The 20,596-nt window shown below is 39.5% G+C and overlaps 2 protein-coding genes across 4 annotated transcripts; one reads left to right on the top strand and one right to left on the bottom strand.

The window, feature by feature from the left end:
- Positions 1-764: 764 nt before the first annotated feature.
- On the bottom strand, positions 765-13,543 carry HAUS2 (HAUS augmin like complex subunit 2). Of its 2 annotated transcripts, XM_021695479.1 has the most exons (6): positions 13,429-13,543; positions 6,699-6,791; positions 6,285-6,354; positions 4,866-4,998; positions 3,531-3,639; positions 765-2,033 (listed from the first exon to the last, which is right to left on the bottom strand). In XM_021695479.1, the coding sequence occupies exons 1-6, from the start codon at positions 13,519-13,521 to the stop codon at positions 1,824-1,826; spliced, it is 708 nt and encodes a 235-aa protein (XP_021551154.1). In that variant the 5' UTR covers positions 13,522-13,543; the 3' UTR covers positions 765-1,823. The 2 variants fall into 2 exon arrangements, with proteins under 2 accessions (XP_021551154.1, XP_044773981.1); XM_044918046.1 differs by lacking the exon at positions 6,699-6,791.
- LRRC57 (leucine rich repeat containing 57) lies at positions 13,532-20,084 on the top strand. Of its 2 annotated transcripts, none has more exons than XM_021695477.2 (6): positions 13,532-13,554; positions 13,945-14,050; positions 14,157-14,295; positions 14,868-15,136; positions 17,913-18,098; positions 18,518-20,084. In XM_021695477.2, the coding sequence occupies exons 2-6, from the start codon at positions 13,967-13,969 to the stop codon at positions 18,557-18,559; spliced, it is 720 nt and encodes a 239-aa protein (XP_021551152.2). In that variant the 5' UTR covers positions 13,532-13,554; positions 13,945-13,966; the 3' UTR covers positions 18,560-20,084. The 2 variants fall into 2 exon arrangements, with proteins under 2 accessions (XP_021551152.2, XP_021551153.1); XM_021695478.2 differs by lacking the exon at positions 13,532-13,554 and adding an exon at positions 13,645-13,695.
- The last annotated feature ends 512 nt before the right edge of the window (positions 20,085-20,596 follow it).

Below are 20,596 nucleotides of genomic sequence, written 5' to 3'. Positions count from 1 at the left end.
AAGAAAAAACATCCTACGACGTTTGAAACCAAGGCTGGGTTTGAACAAATTTCTGATGAACTACAACTAAAACTTTAAATGAGTAGACAATATTAGGTAATGTTCAAGATATTATGGCCAGTCTTCTATATCCAATTTACAAAAGTCAGCAAAGGAGACTTCAAAACATGATCCCTGGTTGTTCTGGCAGTTTTTTGGCAATGATCTTGCTTCCTTATCAACAACTACTTTACTCAGTCACTGTGTTGAGGTCTTCTTGTGTTAAGGAGTGTGATGAATAAAAGGATCGGTGAACCCTGGTGACAGAGAATGCAACAGCATAAAAATAGTCTGAAAATAACCAGAGGTAGTTACAGTACTGATACAAATGAATACATACTGAGGCTTAGTATTAGGAATTGTTATTGTACCACTTTTTAAAAAAAATTTATGGGGCGCCTGGGTGGCTCAGTCGTTAAGCATCTGCCTTGGGCTCAGGTCATGGTCCCAGGGTCCTGGGATCAAGCCCCGCGTGGGGCTCCCTGCTCTGCGGGCAACCTGCTTCTCCCTCTCCCACTCCCCCCTGCTTGTGTTCCCTCTCTCGTTGTGTCCCTCTCTGTCAAATAAATAAATACAAAATCTTAAAAAAAAAAAAAAAGATTTATTTGAGAGAGGGAGTGTGAGAGAGCACAGAGGGGAGGGGCAGAAGGAGAGGGAGCACGGAGCCTGATGCAGGGCTTAATCCAGGACCCTGAGATCATAAGCTTAAACGACTGACCCTCCCAGGTGCCCCAATGTACTGCTCTTTTATATATACAATAATCTCGGGTAAAATATCTGAGCATTTTGTAAGGTAAATGTCTAAAAGTTTTACTATAACGTACCTTTTTCTGTTCTTGGTTCTACCTTTCTTCTTTGCCTATCCTTAAGGCTGCCAGTGAACACCCTCAGGAATTTCTTAATGTCTCAGGGTTTTGAAGACCACCCCACCCCCACCCTGAGGTTTGATGTTTTGAGGATTCACAGGATTCAGTATATCACTGTATCCATGACTATGATTTATTACAACAAAAGCATACAGAGTAACAGCAAAGGAAAAGGTGCAAGGGACAAAGTCCAGGGGAATCCAAGCACAAGCTTCCAGAGTCCTCTGCTAGTGAAGTCACACAGGATATGCTTAATTCTCACAGCAACTAAGGTGTAACATGTGTGAAATGTCTTTCATGAAAGCTCATTAGAAATGCAGTGCCCAGGGTTATTATCATGGGCTAGCCACATAGGTATCTTCTGTTTAACATGTACCAAAATTCTAGACTCCCAGAAGGAAAGGTGTTCAGCACAAACCACATTATACAAACACTTCAGGCATAGTGAGCAATTCATCAGTAATAGCGGAAGGAATCCTGTTGAAATCTAAATTCCTAGAAGCCAGGCAAGGACCAACTTTTTAAGCAAGCCTTTCAAAGGATAGCAGTCAGGCCTGTTATGTTTGCTCTTTTCCATACACTTAGTAACTATCCCACAGGAAAAATCAACATACTTTCACTTGCAAGAAGACTCTTCTAATTCAGAAACAAGCATTTAAAAAGACTATTATGTCTGCTGTCTGAGATATGGCTAATGCATTCATGTTAATAAACTGTCATAGCTGTTAATGATTTTCAAGAGTTTTACTGAAAAGAATGAAAATATATGAAAAACAAAGGAAAACTCAATTTGGTCTCAGTGAACTTGAAATCTTAGTACTTCAATAGCAGCAGAGCCTTTAAATGCCCGTATTACAACTGGCTAGAAATAGACTTCACATGACTACATATAATTAGGCAAAAACAAACAGTTGACAATCACTTGGCATTAACAGTTTGGACATGAACTTCAGAAGTAAAAGGTAAAGAAGGCATTATAACATCATGTTTATGAAGATAATTTTCTTCTGCTAGTATTTTGGGGATACAAGAGGAAACTTCCTTTTGTTGTTCTCGCCACTTGAGTATATTCTCTGCCAGTTCTTCTGTTTCAGTCACCAACATATCCATTTTTGCTAATGCCATGCTCTGTAGTGTTTGAAAGAAGGGGAAAATAGGAGAAATTACATCTGTCATTAATACATCATTATTATATCATAAATGGTTATGATAGCAAATGGTTATGATACCAAAAGTTCACACCTGACCTTTTCTAGCCCCTTAATATAAAGGCTTCTTAAAATTGTGTTCTCCCCACTTATTACAGAACATGCTTTTTATTTATGAGTTTACCTCTCCTTTGTCTTCAATTATCGTCTCAAAGATGACGACCCATAATCTATATTGTAAAACCTACCTGCTTCCTAAAATTCAGTCCCATATTTGTCTATTGAATATCTCCACCTGAACGTACATTCAGTATCTCAAACTTTATTTTTTTATTTATGATTTAATTGCAATTCAGCAATGATTGAAGATTTACTCTCTGTGGAAGGCATGTCAGAAAACAGTCATCAGCTTTTTGATTTCTTGATCCTACTCACCCTCAGGTCACCAAGGCTAGCTACTTCATTACTTTGGATGTGTCCCTTGTCCAAAGAGTAGACACATTCTAGAAATTTGACATCCCAAATCTCAAAGTTTACATAATCTTTTGTTTTCCTATGCTTTAAATCTTTTATCTGAATGCCTGTATTTATTCTCCAAGTTTCTCTGCCTTTGGTTCATTTGCCTAGTCCTCTAACCTACAGTTTATCAAACTTTAATGGGTGTAGGAATCACCTGAGGCCAAAGTGGAGTACCACTCTTCCCCAAAACGGCCAATGCTAATTTTCATGTCTTTCCTCACATTGCTGCTTTGGGCCAAACTATTCTTTCTGATGCAAATTTCACTGATTTTTCAAGATTCAGCTCACTACTAACCTCTACGTAAAACTTTACTGAAGTATTCTTACCCCCATTCTACTCCCAATTTCCCTAAAGTAGAAGCAATCCCTCCCTTTTCTTTGCATAACAGATAGCATCTTCTTTATAATTCTCTGCTATATCCATTGCACAAAAATATTATAAAATAGAGAGTATCTCAGAGCTCACTAAACCTTGAGAATTTGAGGGCAGGGAGTAGTCGTATCTGTTTATCTCTCCTGATACCTATAGCATAACCCCTTGAACAATAAAGAGAACATGTATTTATTAAACATTAGAATAAAACAATATAAAATGACTTCTAGAAAAGCTATAAAAAAGCCATCTTAATTTTAAAAAGTAATTCATTTAGAATATTTACCATCAAAAAGTTAAACAAAGGGGCACCTGGGCGGCTCGGTTAAGTGTCCAACTCTTGATTTTGGCTCAGGTCATAATCTCAGGGTTGTAAGATCAAACCCTGCCATCATGCTCTGCACTGGGTGTGGAGCCTGCTTAAGATTCTCTCTCTCTCTGCCCCTCCCGCCTTCTCCCTCTCTTAAAAAAAAAAAAAATTAAACAAAGAGATCACACATTTGAGATTCTAGTATAAAAGAACTAAAGACAGCCAAATGTAATGTGAAGTAGTTGAGACACTTAAATGCTACTGTTAATACTCACCATTTTCTTTAGATTTTCATCTAAATGTGGGATATTTTTAATTGTTTCAAGATGGTTTTCTAATCTTTCAATGAAAGTTACTGCCAATTCCAGCAAATGTACCATGTCGCTAAAAGAGGGAGAAAAAAGTCAACTATTTTTTTTAGTTACTTTGTGTTCTCTTTTTTCTTTTCAATTAGGACTTTTAATACCAGATAAGAGAATTACAGTCAACCCAGGGAGCCAATAATAACCTTTCTGCATTTATGGAAATACCAGTGATAAAAATGTCATTTTCTTTCACTTTAAGCAGAAACTAATTCATCATCCAAACAGAAAAAGAGAGACAACACTAATCATATCTGGTATCCAACCTAATATTAGACAAAACTTAATGTTAATCATTTTCTCATATAAGTAATTTCCCTAGATTAAATCTCATTCCATTTCCATCTATTCATTCTCCATGAAAGGTGAATATAATAAGGATAATGTACTTGACTGAAACTGCCTACACCTAAAACCACTTTGAATCTTCACATTTGCAAAATGCTTTAAAATCATTACTCAGTTCTTCTGATATATATAATGTATAACATATACATTAATGGTATTTTACTATACTGAATAGATAACTGAATATATCCACAAGAATGGGATTTTTACATTTATTCTTTTACTACAAGATAACAAATCTGACACTTAAGAGAGGTACTGATTTGCTAAGGGTCAGCGAGCGGGGCACTGGTGGAGAAAGTTAGCAATCAGATCCCCAGATGTTTGATTCTTTACTATTGTTTATTATTATACTTGCAATACTTGTATGGGGAAAAGAGCAACAGAAAGCATGCCCATTCTATGGATTGGGGGGCTGAGGTTAAAACCAATCATTTGCCCAAGGTTTTGAGGCACACAAACAGCAGAAATGAGAGCACAACTCGGTTTTTTTTCCTTTAGCTGACATGGTTTTCATCTCTCCCTGCTTACACTCCCTAAGAGAATTTTTACATATAGGCAACATTAACACAAGTTTACTTCATAGAAAATGGTCTATACATAATAAAAATAATTTTTACCCATCTTACTATATGTTATTGATCTAATTTCTTTCATTGAAGCCATTATATCATTCCCAAAACACACTGGGCAAAAGGAATGTCTTTTTCTTCACCACAGCTTAACTCTTTAAATGCAAAAGATTTTCTTTCTGGTTGTATGTATCAGCATTAAAAATGTTAACAGATACAGTCACTAATATATTGTTTAATGAATTACACTATGAAATAACTACTAGTCTAAACAAAAAATACCCTCAGGAAATATGTGTAACCATTAGTTTCTACTGTTTTGTTTAACCTGTGATAAACAGCTTCAATAGGCAAGTTTTCCTGGCACATGGGTTTCAACAGTCTTTGCCTGAGGGACCTCTTCTCTTTTAGCACTGCTTCCAAATGATTATTCATGCTTTGCAGAGTATGACACTTTTGAGCTATACAAACCAAAAACAGTAATCATAGTTAGCAATATGATAAGTTTCAAAATTTAGCAATATGACAAGTTTCAAAATCACTAATTATTTTTTGCTTGGGTATGACACTATCAGTGTCAAAAATTAATCCATTTCCCTCCTAAATATCTCCTTTGCTATCTTTAATATCAAACCACTTTGCTTTCAATGATTTTTCTCTTACTTTGCTTGCTGACACCAAATCCAGTGCTAAATTCTTTGTCTACATTATTCAACTCTACTCCTAGTTCAGTTTTTATTTTTTAAAAGATTTTATTTATTTATTTGACAGAGAGAGACAAGCGAGAGAGGGAACACAAGTGGGGGGAGAAGCAGGCTCCTCGCCGAGCAGGGAGACCGACTCGGGGCTCGACCCCAGGACCCTGGGATCATGACCCGAGCCGAAGGCAGACGCTTAACGACTGGGCACCCAGGCGCCCCCTAATCCAGTTTTTATCGCCATAGCCGTATTCTTCACATAAAATCTCTTTTCTCATCTCTGCCTCTAACATTCTACGTGAAATTAAAAAATAAACATGTCTTACAAGCTATTTCTGATTATTTCAATATTTTGCCTAGAATTCAGTTAATGGCTGCCAACTGACTCTTCTTTTAAATTTTTATTTTGAAAAATTTCAAACTTACAGAAAAGTTTCATTCAACTCCCACATACATTTCACCTAGACTCACCAACTGTTAACATTTAGCTACATTTTTTTTTCCCACATACTCAATACATGTATTTTTGCTGACCCATTTGAGAGTAAGTTGTAGATACCATGAACTTCTACCCCTAAAACTTCAGCATGTATTTCCCCACATAGGAACATTCTCTTATGTAACTATAAGTATCAAATTCAGAAAATTTAACAATGGTACAATACTACCAGTATTTAATACAGTCCATATTGACATACGACCAAGTAACTCAATAACATCCCTTATAGTAAAATAAATCTGTAATCAAGTATTCAATCCATGACCACATTGTGCTTTGGCTGTTGAGTCCCTCTAGTCTCCTTTAATCTGGAAAGTTCCTCAGCTTTTGTCTTCAAGCTTTCCTGAATTGGAGGAGCTCCTACCTGGGTCACTTTTCATGCTATTTGCACTAGTCAAACCAACAGGACTTCTATTTGAGCACAGAATAGAACACTTTATTAGCTTTGGGGCAATACCTGAAAAAATTACGATATATCATAATGTATGATTAAGGTAATCCAAGAAAAAGTTGAAATTTCAATGATTACCCATTTCATCCAATTACTTACCCAAAAAGGAAGGATGAACAACATCTGCTGTATCTTTTTCTAGTCTTAAAAGTTCAATTTCCAGGTTTTTCTACATTAAGAAGAAAAATAACACTCAGCTCACGTAGAATGCTGCCTGAAGGCTTAAACTTTAGTAAAAAAGGCATAGTCTTTAACCCATGAATATTGAGGCGGGGAGAGAGGAGGATTCGTTATGAGAGCCCAGGGGATTTATTGAAGATTTTCATTTTGGTGTTCAAGCCCTATTGCTGCTACTGCTACTACTACTAACTACTACTATGACTATTACTACAAATAAGTAAAAACTTATCCAGCTATGTGCTAGACAATGTTCTAAGTGCAAGAGAACTGCTGCTGGAATCAATTTTTTTTCCTGTACTAGAAATAGAAAGTAAAAAGTCCAACATAATTTACCTGGTAGATTTCAGCTTGAATATCTGTGATCTGCTGTAGTCTAGAGAAGTTCGCAAAGTAAGAAGCTGATTTCTTGGATATATTTAACATCTCCTATTGGTAAATGAACAGAGAAAGCAGCAGTGTGTCACAAAAAGTTTCTGTGTGCATTGGAATAGCATACCCATGGGCTTAAAACATGAGGATTTATTATGTCCAACACTGCCCTTGAAAAATGATGTACAGAGCTTAACAGTAGCAATGTATATTTATGTTTTGGGTTTTTTTTTTAAAGATTTTATTTATTTATTTGACAGAGAGAGACACAGTGAGAGAGGGAACACAAGCAGGGGGAGTGGGAGAGGGAGAAGCAGGCCTCCCACCAAGTGGGGAGCCCAACGCGGGGCTCGATCCCAGGACCCTGAGACCATGACCTGAGCCAAAGGCAGACACCTAACGACTGAGCCACCCAGGCGCCCCATATTTCCTGTTTTTAAAATATTCACTGTCTGGGTAGTACCTGAGTAGATCAGTGGGTTAAGCGTCGGACTCTTGGTTTTGCCTCAGGTAGTGATCTTGGGGTCCTCAGATTGAGCCTGGCATTATCCTCTGTGCTCATCGTGGAGTCTGCCTGGGATTCTTTCCCTCTTCCTCTCCCTCCCCCTCTGCCCCTCAGCCTGCACATGCTCTCTCATTTTAAAATAAATAATCTTTTTTTTTTTTTTAAGATTTTATTTATTTATGAGAGAGAGAGACAGAGTGCAGGGAGCCCAATAGGGGGCTCGATCCCAGGACACTAGGATCATGACCCCAGCTGAAAGCAGACACTTAACTGACTGAGCCATCCAGGCGCCCCTAAATAAATCTTTAAAAAAAAAAATAATAATTATGTTCTTAAAAAAAAAAAAGGCACTAAATATTCACTATCACAAATCCTTTGGCCAAATATTTAAAAATTAGAAAAACAAGACTTAATCACTTTGCCTATTTCCTAAAGTACTATGCACAATACATCTGAATTAGTGACAGCTATCAGAGAAGGCTAAGGTTAAGAAGGATAAGCTTGAGGTTGTTGGAGAATTACCTCTACACAAATCAACAAAACCTGGTTTCTGACCTTCCTGGGGCTAAAATCAAATACTTTCCCACCATGGAATCATTTATCTGATTCATTAAATGACCTCTATTGGCTATAACTCATTCATACTGTCTCTTTTCACATACTCACTCTCTTAAAGGAATGTTTTGTCCAGGTGGAATTATTCTTCTAAAAAGCTTACCCGCTCCTTTTTATCCTTTAATTCCATGCAAAATATTGCTTGCATATATTGCCTCCTTAAATTGCAGGTTACTTCAGAATAAGAATATTATTCATCCCCTGGCTTAATCCATAATTTTCTGTATCCTCTTCTTTTTTTCAAGAATATTAGCACATTTAGAGATCTTTAGAGATCTTATAGGCAAAGGGTTGGGAAATGATAGTCCATGAACTAAATGCAGCCCACTGCCTGTTTCTGTACAGCCCATAAGCTAAGAATGGTTTTTATATTTTTTAATGCTGGGTAAAAAAGAAAAAGTGTTTTATGACACATGAAAACAACATGAAATTCAAATTTCAGGATCCAGAATAAACTCAACTGCTCCCATTCATTTACTTATTATCTCTGGCTTCTTTCATACTACAATAGACTAGATGAAACCATATTGACCTAAAAGCCTCAGATACTCACCCTCTGGTCCTTAATAGCAAAAATTTGCTGACCAAAGAAAACCAATTTTATAAGAATTTACTGAGTAAGACAATCGAAGATTGAAGAATGGATGGGAAGGAAAAGGTATTCTAGTACTAACATATATGTGAAAAGGAGGGGAAGATGAATCTGAAAACACAGTTTCCTACATAATCGTGGCAGATCTTGATAGCTGTGACAAGCAATTATAATGCAGGAAATGAGAGTAATTCAAGGTTTCCTGGTGAAGAAGTAACATGATCATATATAATACATATTTTAGAAATGTAAATGGGGATAGTATGGAAAATAAAACTAATGAGGCTGGGGGGGACAGTAAGGAATAGGGAGTGACTACTTAATGAGTATGGGGTTTTCCCTGGGGATAAAGTTTTGAAAATAGTTTCACAACATTGTGACTGTACTTCATGCCACTGAATTGTACACTAAATTTAAGATGGTTAAAATGGTAAATTTTATGAGCATTTTACCACCAAAAAAACTCGCCACTGGGGTGCCTGGGTGGCTCAGTCATTAAGCACCTGCCTTCGGCTCAGGTCATGATCCTGGAGTCCTGGGATCGAGCCCCACATCAGATCAAGCCTCCCATCGGGCTCCCTGCTCAACAGGGAGTCTGCTTCTCCCTCTGCCCTTTACTCTGCTCATGCGCTCTCTCTCTCAAATAAATAAAATCTATTAAAAAAAACAAACAAAAAAACCCATCACTCTGGTAACTAGCCAACAACATAAAACAAACAAAAATACTAGGTGAGAGATAGGACTGGAGGTTGAATATTTAGACAAGTGGCTACTACAGCATTCCAGGTGAGAAGATGAGAATGTGGACTAGGTCAGTAGCAGTTAAAAAAGGAAAAGGAAGGCAGAGATGTGAATCCCTGGAGAGATGAAACGGATAAATCCTGGTTGATATGGGGTACTAGGGATAAAGTCAGGTCAATATTGACTCTGAGGGGACACCTGGGTGACTCAGTTGGTTAAGTGTCTGCCTTCGGCTCAGGTCATGATCCCAGGGTCCTGGGATCGAGTCCCGCCATCGGGCTCCTTGCTCAGTGGGGAGCCTGCTTCTCCCTCTGCCTGCCACTCCCCCTGCTTGTGCTCTCAATATATCAAATAAATAAAATCTTAAAAAAAAAAAATATTGACTCTGAGGATCCCTAGTGACTGGACAGAAAGATACGCCACGCAATGAGGAAGATAACACAAGATACTTTACTGATGGCAAAATTGAGGTCTGGGGGAGCAAAGTATTAGTTTAATTTTATTCTATAAATATATATCATGGCTGAAATGAGGATGAATCTAATCTACTGAATTTCCATCATAGCATAACTCTTTCACTCTTCTTTTCTGCTCTTAGGTAGAAGGTAAATAAAAAGTAAAACATCTCCCATTTCTCATTGTAACTTACTCATTCTCTGGTATCTCTTCATCCCTCCTTGTGTATATGCTAATCTTAACTACACACATGGAAACTAGTAAACTGTTGGGTTCAACAGCAGGGTAATGGAGCTTAGCCAAGAACATGTAAGAGAAACCAATGGAAAATAACAATGTTCAAGGGAGAGCCAAAAGGAGAGACGAAAGAAAGAGTAGCCAAATTTCTCTAATAAATAGAAATTCTAACTACTTGAGGATTGTGACTTAGCCTTATATCTTAAAAAAAAAAAAAAAAAAGCAAGGATTGGGGAATATAGAAAAGTTTTTACTGTTGACTACTGCTATTATATATTATATACTTTACATGCCAGTAGGGTAAAGGGACACTGAAAATGAAAGGATCCTGAAAAGGGAGTCTGTTTAAGGTATTTCTGTTCATTCTGTTGCTAGGCACAAGAAGCTGAAATCCAAGACTTTTATGTATAATATAAAAATCCTGATAACACTGTGTACAAAAAATATATATGTATAAACTTGTGTCTTTGGGCATCCTTTCTTCTTTTTTGTCCTTTCTACTTCATACTGAATTCTAGCTGAGGGACATTAAAAGGGAGACGTATAGCAGAGAAATTAAAAGCAGAGGCTTTAAAATGGGGGAGGGGATATAGAGGTGGGCAGGACACACTGAGAAAATAAGATTTATATATATAGATGTATAAACATACATATAAATATGTAAACTATATATATATGTCTATATATATCTCTACATAGTGTATGTATATGTGTATTTGATTGAGCTATCATGACTCACTAAAGCTTGCCAGAAAAATAGCTAGGATGTAAGGCCAATAAAGCAGTCCTAGGGCAATCAAGGGCACCTGGGTGGCTCAGTCGTTAAGCGTCTGCCTTCAGCTCAGGTCATGATCCCAGAGTCCTGGGATGGAGCCCCGCATGGGGCTCCCTGCTCCGCGGGAAGCCTGCTTCTCCCTCTCCCACTCCCCCTGCTTGTGTTCTCTCTCTCTCTCTCTGTCAAATAAACAAATAAAATCTTTTACAAAAAAAGCAATCCTACGGCATAAACAAAAACAAATACCCCATTTATCCTACAGAGAGTTACCTATAACTTTCTTTCACTAAATCATTCCTTAATGGATATAGATCAAAACAAAATAAAACTCAAACAAGCTATATTTTCTGGAAGAGTTGCATCATATCACAATTTTAAGCATCACTTGATTTTTTAATGCAAATGGGATGATGTGCACTTAAGGGATAGACTAAAGAGATCATATAACATTATTTTGAAAGAACCAATGCTAAATCCTTCTAATAAGAATAGATTTTCATATGTAAAGTTTGCTTAAAGTAAAATCATACTACAAATCTGTGAAGTTTCCTCATTGGGACTAGTTGTGTAGTAAGATTGTAAGATGGTCTTAAAGAGCTATGGATTGGCAGATTTTACCTGAGGCAAAACAGGTAACTGTCTAATTAATGCCAGTTGGACACTAGGAAGAGCCTCTTCAAAACAACTTCTACCCCAACAAACAGCTGACTTGTCAATGTCAAAATTCTCTTAGGTGTTTATTTCTCAAACCAATACACTCTAGAGGGATAAGTCCCAAATGTCTTACAGTATGAGTTTACCAAATTACTTTGTTACAGAACTAAACAATGCAGTGAGACTACCAGGTGATTTGGTAGGAAGAAAACACATAAGAGAAGGTGAGAACTGAGGGAGTGCTGTAGTTATGTTTTGCCTATTTTCCAATGCATTCATCTGTACCCCTCCCCCAAAATCCTTAAATTCTGGTTACTAGAACCTCGACTAATCTACAAGAATTCTTCATCAGAAGTTTAAACTCTCAAGATAGTGTCATAGTATCATCTACCACAGTTCATCTTAGAGATGATACAATGTGTCAGAAAAGGGAGCGCTCTGTGATCTATTTCACTGGTTGAGTGACCTTGGGTAAATTTCTTGGTCTCGGGGCGCCTGGGTGGCTCAGTCTCTTAAGAGTCTGCCTTCAGCTCAAGTCATGATCCCGGGGTCCTGGGATCAAGCCCCACATCAGGCTCCCTGCTCGGCGGGAAGCCTGCTTCTCCCTCTGTCTCTGCCCCTTCTCCCCACTCGTGATCTCTTTCTTTCTCTCACTCTCAAAAAAAAAAATTTCTTGGTCCCCTTACGCCTTAGTTCCATTTAAAAAAAAAAATTATTTATTTATTTGAGAGAGAGAGAGAGCGCGCGCGCAAGTGAGCAGGAGGGGCAGAGAGGGAAAGGAGAATGGTAGACTCCCTGCTAAGCGCGGAACCCCAGGTGGGGCTCCATGCCAGGGCCCTGGGCCAAAATCAAGAGTCAAGAGTCGGAGGCTTAATCAACGGAGCCACCCAGGCGCCCCTTTACTTTCTTCATCTTAAAAATAGTGTACAGTAGGGGCGCCTAGGTGGCTCAGTTGTTGGGCGTCTGCCTTCGGCTCGGGTCATGGTCCCAGGGTCCTGGGATAGAGCCCCGCATCGGGCTCCCTGCTCCGCGGGAAGCCTGCTTCTCCCTCTCCCACTCCCCCTGCTTGTGTTCCCTCTCTCGCTGTGTCTCTCTCTGTCAAATAAATAAAATCTTTAAACAAAAAACAGTGTACAGTAGGAGCGCCTGGGTGGCTCCCTGGGTTAAGCCTCCCACTCTTGATTTCGGCTCAGGTCCTAATCTCAAGGTCCTGGTATGGAGCCCCACCCCCTGCTCAGCTGAGCAAGGAGTCTGCTTGAGATTCTTTCCCTCTGCCCCTCCCCACCCTCTTTCTCTTTTATAAATAAATAAATCTGTAAAAAAAGAAAAGTGTAAGGTGCAATTCTCTAATGACTCTTCTAAGTATACAAAGTTATGTATTTTCCATAAATCTTCCATCATGTTCATACAGCTAATCTCTCCGTATGATTTTACCTTTCTACTTCTCCGTTTCCTTTTTAGCGAAAATCCTCAACTTGCTCGTTATCTCAAAATTTCTTTCCCTCCATCTCACTTTCCCCATTCCCTTGTCACTTGGATTCCATTATTCCCTCATATCTTTAATCTCTCCTAAAACTACAACCGCTGGGACTAATCTGCCTCTTCTCTGATAATTACTCCCCTCCTGCATTCACGTTCCAAGGTCTTTCGGGTCTTTCTCAACATTTTAAAAAATTTCTTTATTTTTTGCCTTTAAAGTTGCATGCTTCCCCTGACGCTCTCCTGTACCCAGCGTCTCCCGCCCCAAATATGCTTCAATACCTCACACAAACAAGCGTTGTTTGGCAACGTTTGTGTGTTAACACTTACCCGTATTTCCCAACCCCGCACGCATTACAATATACAGGCGGTATCACTGGGTGAGAAAAAAGCGGGGGGAAGACTGATCTTTATTATCTCTCATGAACTGACCCAGGATAACTCGCCCGCAGACACCTGAAACTCGTCTGCTCAGAGGCCCGCTTTGGCACAACCACTGCAGAACCGTCGCTACTGTTGCCTGGAAGGGCCTCCACCTGCCTCTACTCCGGCACAGCCCCCACCCAGCACCACCACCTCACAGCCATCTTCTGTCGCCACCGCCGGCACCCCCTTAATGACGCCATCGCCGCCCACGCACCTGAGTGACCATCCCCGAAGCTACAAAATGGTCCAGCAGCAGCCCGGCAGCACTTGGCGCGGACGCGGGATCCCAAGGGTTCGCAGCAGCCATGGCTGGGACCCACCTCCCGGGCTGGCGCGAAAAGTGAGTGTAAAGTACGGAGAACCCGCGGCGCGGATCGATGACGTCACAGGGCGTTTCAGCCCGGGAGGAAGCCCGGGGAGCGCATCCCGGGAGAGAGCGGGCCACAGCTCTTGCCTTGCTTAGCCGGCTGTGAGCTGAGGGGTAGGAGACGAGTCCCGCGCTCCCTGATTGTTCGTAGGCTCCAGCGGCGTCAGGCCTCGGAACAGCTGTAAAAGCTGTTGGCCCTGGTGGTCTGGTTGTTCTTCCCTTTCTTCCTTGCGACTTTTAGTTGGTCCTCAAGATCTGGGCGTCGGCAGGAGGTGACAGCTTGGGCACGAGACCCAGCCGAGAGGCGGATGGGATGGCTGGATGCCTGGACTGAGCGGTGACAGCTGCGCTTCCTTCCTGCAGGGACCTGAGCCGCGGCCCTAGGATGGGAAACAGTGCCCTCCGCGCTCATGTGGAAACCGCGCAGAAAACTGGTGTCTTTCAGCTTAAGGACCGTGGGCTGACCGAGGTGAGACTGGGAGGGGACCGACCAGGGAAATTAAAGGGAGAGGGACGGCGGGGGTGGTGAAGTTAATCGGTGAGGAATTCTCCGCGCTGTGAACCCCTTTCTCCAGTTCCCCTCAGAGTTGCAGAAGCTGACCAGCAATCTAAGGACCATCGACCTGTCCAACAACAAGATCGAGAGCCTACCGCCTATGATTATAGGAAAGTTCACTCTGCTGAAGAGCCTCTCCTTGAACAACAACAAACTGAGTATGGCTTTTGCGCCTGGGAAGCTTTTGCTAGTGATCAGCTGTTAAGAAGGGTGGTTTTCTCTTACAAGCTGATTTTTGTTGTTGTTATGAAACCGTACTGAGAGCTCAAGACGCAGGAGGGTATCAGAGCCCTTGAAGCTATCTCTTGTAATTACATCTATCCGCCTCCTCTGGTGGTGTAATGATTGGTACTGGCTTAATTTGGACTTGAAAGGAAAGACCATCTTTGGGATGTAATGTAAACAGAGCTAATTTTGCTGCCAATTTAGAAAGGGGGATGGAATGGGATGGGGAGGGCCTAACAAATGCCACAAAATTGCTGTCGGATTCTGCAGAGGTCCTTTTACAAAAGGAGCCCAATATACACATAAATACTTTCCTGTATTTTGATGGCACCCTCACTTTCTGAAGACTATGTTGGTAAAATGCAATACTTAAAAATGGCACATGTGGGAATTTTATGTGTTATCAGTAGGAGGCATATAAGGTGGCCATACAGTTTTTCTAAACTTTGTCTAAGGTATGTCTCAGCTGTATCAGATTCAGGTTTTTGATTTTTTTCTTTGCCAGCTATTCTTCCTGAGGAGTTATGCAATCTGAAAAAACTAGAGATGCTAAGCCTAAACAACAATCACTTGAGAGAGTTACCATCTACCTTTGGGCAACTGGCAGCCCTCAAGACCCTGAGCCTCTCTGGGAACCAGCTACGAGCACTACCACCACAGCTCTGTAGCCTACGGCACTTGGATGTGGTGGATCTCTCCAAGAACCAGATTCGGAGCATACCTGACACAGTGGGGGAGCTGCAGGTCATCGAACTCAATCTCAACCAGAACCAGGTCTAGAGCTTAAGGGTTTTTTTCCTACATCATGTGGATTTACAGTCTCCTGTTTAATCCATTCTTTTCTAAACTGTAGTCATGGAGCTGGGTATCAGGCTAGATGAGCAGTATAGTCCATGGGCTGGACTAATTTCAAAGCTAAAAGTGCTATGGAATTAGTTGAGACACTGCGTGTTTGTGTGTTGCATAGGTGTTTTTAGGAGAGTGGGATGTGTAATGGGGTGAGATAATTTCAAAAGTTAAACTGTCTCACAAATCTTGGAGAATATGTCTCTAATCACCTAGCAAGGAGCTATGTCGGGTGGAGTGGAAAAGAGGCTTTAACTCATAGGTTCTTGGAGTTGGACAAGAGATAATTCATTGTCCCTTTTTTGACATCTTTGTCAAGTGTGTCCTGCTTATACTGAAAATTCATAACTGACAGGCTTTCTGGCCCATTTCATTGTTGGACAGCTTTAATTGAAATATTTGAAATTTGTTTCCATTACTTTGGAAGCTCTGGTTAATATGTATCTGACTGGAGAAATAATCCTTGGTCTAGACATAAGGCTTAAATGATGAAACATTAAACATAGTGAGACTAGGTGGCCTTTAATTTTTTAGTGCCTACAGTTCTAGATTTGCACGGTCCAATACAATAGCCACATATGGCTGTTAAAATTCATTTAATAAATAAAATCTTAAAAAATAATAATAAATTAGATTTAAAAATTAAGTTCCTCTGTTGCCACTAGCTATATTTCAAGTGCTCAAAAGCCGGATGTGGCAACCATATTGAACCACAAAGATATAGATTTCAATCACTGCCAAGTTTTATTGTATAAAACTGTTCTAGATTGTAGTAATCTTACATTATGATAAAATTCAGTCTGTCTTTGAGTAGATTGCCTCACCTTTTCCGTGAAAGTGGATATTCTTGTATGTTGAGCTTTTGGGGAAAAAAAAATGTGAATATTTGAAAAAAACTTCTGGGAAAACATTGTTCAAGAAATACTAGCTGCACACTCACCCCATTCGCCTAGGCTGCTGCCCTATAATCACTGGTTCTGATTTTAGTGTGGACCACATTAACCAGAAGAGCTTGTGAAGAGATCACTGGGCCCCTACCCTCCGTGTTTGCGATTGAGTAGGTCTGGAGTGGGGTCTGAGAATTTACTTTTTTTGAAATTTTTTTATTTTTTATTATTTTTTAATTTTTATTATTTTTTAAAGATTTTATTTATTTGACAGAGAGATAGAGAGAGAGCACAGATAGTCAGAGTGGCAGGCAGAGGGAGAGGGAGAAGCAGGCTCTCCGCTGAGCAGTGAGCCTAATGTGGGGCTCAATCCCAGGGCCCTGGGATCATGACCTGAGCTGAAGGCAGACGCTTAACCAACTGAGCCACTCAGGTGCCCCTAAAATTTTTTTATTAACATATAATGTATTATTTGGTTCAGGGGGAGAATTTACATTTTTTAAGGTTTTTATTGGGATGCCTGGGTGGCTCAGTTTCTTAAGGGTCTGCCTTCCGCTCAGGTCATGATCCCAAGGGCCCTGGGATCAAGTCCCCCATCGGGCTCCTTGCTCAGTGGAGCCTGCTTCTCCCTCTGCCTGTCCCTCCCCCTGCTTGTGCACATGAGTGCTCTCTCTGACAAATAAAATCTTTAAAAAAAAATTAAAAGATTTTTATTTTAGAGAGAGCGCATGCACACAGAAGCATGGGGAGGGGCAGAGGGAGAGGATCTCAAGAAGACTCCTGGATGAAGGTGGAGTCCAAGGTGGGGCTCCATATCACAACCCTAAGATCATGACCGGAGCCGAAATCAAAAGTCGGACACTGAACCGACTGAGCCACCCAGGCGCCCCTGAGAATTTATATTTCTAACAAGTTCCCAGGTGATGGTCTGAAATGATACCAGGTAGAGTAAATATAATCTGGTGACTTGGAGCATTTAAAGGGCAAAAGAAGTGAATGAATCAAAGATAATTGTTCAAGGGCCTAAAAGAGTGGTGCTACTGAGTGGACAAGCTGAGTCAATTATGATGGTGACTCATCCCAACAGAAATGTTTTATTAAAAATTGGAGACATGGGAGTGGAATAGACATGAGTAGATATGAATATAGATACAGATTTTCAGGTCTTAACAGAACTGATAGCTTTAAGAAAGGATGAGCTTTTTAGGAGGAAGTTTAGAAAGAAGATCCAATATTAGAGACTGCTGCTTGAAAATGTCCATAGGAACAAGGGGGCGGGGGAGCCAAAAATCAGCAATAATTCAAAAGAAGAAAAGTCCAATATTTAGGTACAAGGAGTTTCAAAAAAGTGGTAGATGATAGTCAAATCCAATAGGGAATGAGGACAGTGAATCCTTGACTTTGGCAGTATAGCGGTCAGCATCTATGTACACATAAAAGATTGGCAGTAAATGTAAATGCACCAAAATGTTTATGGTGGTAGATTAGAGGTAACTTTTTTCTTTAAACCTATGTGATGCTCAAATTTTCTGTAATGAACAGTGCTTTTATTAGGACACTTTTGTTTCTAAAAAGCCACCAGTAACCTTCAAACAGCATCTTTTTCCAAAAAGTGGAGGAGTAACAGAAGCTAGATAGCATAGGCTTTGGAAATGGGTAGGTGGTGAGAAAATGGAGGCGGTAAAAGAAAGAACTAGGACAAATGGTCAAGTTTTTGTTTTAATTTAGCAAAAAAAAAAAAAAAACACACACACACACAAAAAACATTATAGTAGTGCTTTTACTTTTTCCTATGATTCTTTTTTGTTGTTCAATAGATATCTCAGATCTCAGTAAAGATATCTTGCTGTCCTCGCCTTAAAGTTCTTCGCCTGGAAGAGAACTGTCTTGAGCTCAGCATGCTTCCACAGAGCATTCTCAGTGATTCCCAGATCTGTCTGCTTGCTGTGGAAGGCAACCTTTTTGAAATAAAGAAACTTCGAGAACTGGAAGGATATGATAAGGTATGTATTAGTGTACTTCATCATTGTTCCAGAGATAATGGTGAAGTAACCCACATAAACATTTATAGCTACAGGATGTATGCATAATCCTGTTTATGTCAACAGGATTTGGTCCCCATTTTGGAGGTGGATTCTAAAAATTAACCAGATGGTATTGTGCCAAGGTAACTTTTCCTCCAGGTAGCTTATTGTAAAGCATTTTGTCTTTTGATGGGTGTCTTATTAAAATATAAGGGGAAAAACCCCAAAGCTATGTGCTTTAAATTTGCATTTAGAATAGGTCGATTTTTAAGGAAATGAAAAAGACCATATCCAATAAAAATCTAAATGAAAAAAAAAATCACAAAATCCTAATAAAAAAAATAGGCTAATATTTGCTTGTGCCAAAATACCACATATTCTTCTTTTATGATTTTTAGTACATGGAGAGGTTCACAGCCACTAAGAAGAAGTTTGCATGATGTTCTCCAGGAGCACGGGAACCTTACAGGACACTGACATGGAATCTCTTGCAATCTGGCTGAATCAAAGGGTCCTGTTGTTGTCAAGGATTATCTGCAGTAGGGAAATGATACTCCCGCAGATATTTCAATGATCTTTTCCCTTTCCAGGGCTCGTCTTAAGCAAGCTAAAAAATCAAGGGACAGTAAAAGTCCTCCATTTTGAGTCATGGATAAGGGTAAAGGACAGTGTTGATCATCAAAACCTCCGTTAGTCTGGCTTTAAGAAAAACAGTAGCTCATTGTTATTTATACAATGAGGGGATGCTGCTTGGTCACAGAATCACTCCGTATCACAGCTTGAAATTTCATGTTTAGTTTCAGTGTATGAACTTTCATAAAGTCAGTTGCCATTCCACCTGTGTTAACATTTCATATTTTTATGAAATATAGTTTGTGAGAGGCTACTATGGTTAATCTAGGATTTATGATTTTATTTTAGTCCATCAGTTCAATCGCAGTGTGTATACTTGGAATTTAGAATGTACATAAATATGTGACTGTCTTGATTAAAAGTATATTTTGTCAGAGAAGCACCAACACACTAAGAGATGTTCCCCCAAGGCTGCAGTAGCAAATTTTTTACTATTGCATGTGCCTTACTGGTAGAGGGCTCTGAAGAGCTAAAACCATATATGCAAAATTTGTAAGATACAAAGGGTTGTAATAATCAAGATTTTCCTGAAGCTTTGTTAGAAATAATGTCTTATTTCTGGTAATCCTTTTCCCTTTTTGTGTTCATAATTCTACTAATCAAATTACCTATCAAAAATCTCCTACAATATTTTAAAATAACCTATGTTTATAAAGTTTATTCTCTGGATGAGAGAATATACTAAATAAAGAATTTTTAATGAACTTCGGCTGGAAAAAGTGCTAATCCTCAAAGGAAGAAGACAGGAGAACTTTAACCTGTATGTGGCCCTTTGTTTGAAAGTAAACTGATTAGAAAGAAATGTTTCATAAGGTGCAGAAGTACTGAAATGCCTTCATGTGACTGATAAGCATTTTGCAGTACTAAAACCATGCTTATTAAGAGAAACTGAAAGTACAAAGGTAGATGATGTCAGGTTGTTACTGACATGAACATTTCGGAAACTACCACTCTCAAATATTCTGAGGTTTTGCCTTTGGCAGGGCAATTTAGCATGTATTGTCAGTTCTTGTTTTATAAACCTAGTTTAACCATTAAGTCAGTAGATCACAACAGCTTAGTGTTTATATGAGGAAGTCTTTCTGACTTTAAATCTGATCCATATTCAAATCTGATCCATATTCTCTATTTCCCATGTTATTTTCTGTTTCTCAATATGGGGAGGGATGGGCTGCCAGTTTATCGTTAGCAACTGAGTTTTGCTTTTTGTAAACTTCAATGCTTAATCTTTTTGGTCTACTAAACAATGTTTCTCTAGATTTTTTATCAGTGCTTAACATCTAATAAATCAGAGCTTCTAAAGTAAACAACTTAAATGTCCCCAGACAATTAATTGGAGTTAAAAATATCCCCCATCTCTGAGAATCAGTGACTGCTAGCTTTCACAACTTGTACCTAGCCTTATTTCCAGATACCCTTTCTTCACTCTTATTTAACCTGCCCAGTCATACCAGATTATTCTGCTCCTTAAATCCACAGTGCAGTGTCTCCCCTGTAACTGCCTTTACATTGTTTGCTCAGTCAGGAATGTCTTCTCTCACTAACATGCTCCATCTATCTAAAACCCATTTTAAGTCTAAGCCAAATTAATTGCTCCCCCATCTGTTATGATAGCACTTCTCACATTCTATATTCATCTGTTTCTTGCTAGAATGAGCTACTTGTGCGCAGGACCTATGTAAAGTAACATGCCCAGATTTATAACACACAAGTATTTAGACTTGCCTATGAGCTAACATAACAAAGTTGGTTAACTTGTGTGTGGTCTGGAGACCCATATTCTAGTTTGGCCACCAGCCCTAAGTCACCCACATTCTTTTAGAGCTTGGTTGGAAGTCGGTGTA

Source organism: Neomonachus schauinslandi, chromosome 9 (assembly GCF_002201575.2).
Source record: "Neomonachus schauinslandi chromosome 9, ASM220157v2, whole genome shotgun sequence".
In the NCBI taxonomy this organism is placed as follows: Eukaryota; Metazoa; Chordata; class Mammalia; order Carnivora; family Phocidae; genus Neomonachus; species Neomonachus schauinslandi.
The sequence above is the reverse complement of the archived record's forward strand: the minus strand, read 5'-3'. Positions and strand labels throughout refer to the sequence as shown.

What these genes read in the sequence shown, in the direction of transcription:
- HAUS2 (XM_021695479.1), bottom strand. Translation starts at nt 13,521, where the DNA reads ATGGCTGCTGCGAACCCTTGGGATCCCGCGTCCGCGCCAAGTGCTGCC. An exon ending in CTTCGGGGATGGTCACTCAG is followed by an intron (nt 6,792 to 13,428) that starts GTGCGTGGGCGG and finishes ATTTACCAATAG; the next exon opens with GAGATGTTAAATATATCCAA. An exon ending in TTCAAGCTGAAATCTACCAG is followed by an intron (nt 6,355 to 6,698) that starts GTAAATTATGTT and finishes TTCTTAATGTAG; the next exon opens with AAAAACCTGGAAATTGAACT.
- LRRC57 (XM_021695477.2), top strand. Translation starts at nt 13,967, where the DNA reads ATGGGAAACAGTGCCCTCCGCGCTCATGTGGAAACCGCGCAGAAAACT. An exon ending in AGGACCGTGGGCTGACCGAG is followed by an intron (nt 14,051 to 14,156) that starts GTGAGACTGGGA and finishes CCCTTTCTCCAG; the next exon opens with TTCCCCTCAGAGTTGCAGAA. An exon ending in AACTGGAAGGATATGATAAG is followed by an intron (nt 18,099 to 18,517) that starts GTATGTATTAGT and finishes TATGATTTTTAG; the next exon opens with TACATGGAGAGGTTCACAGC.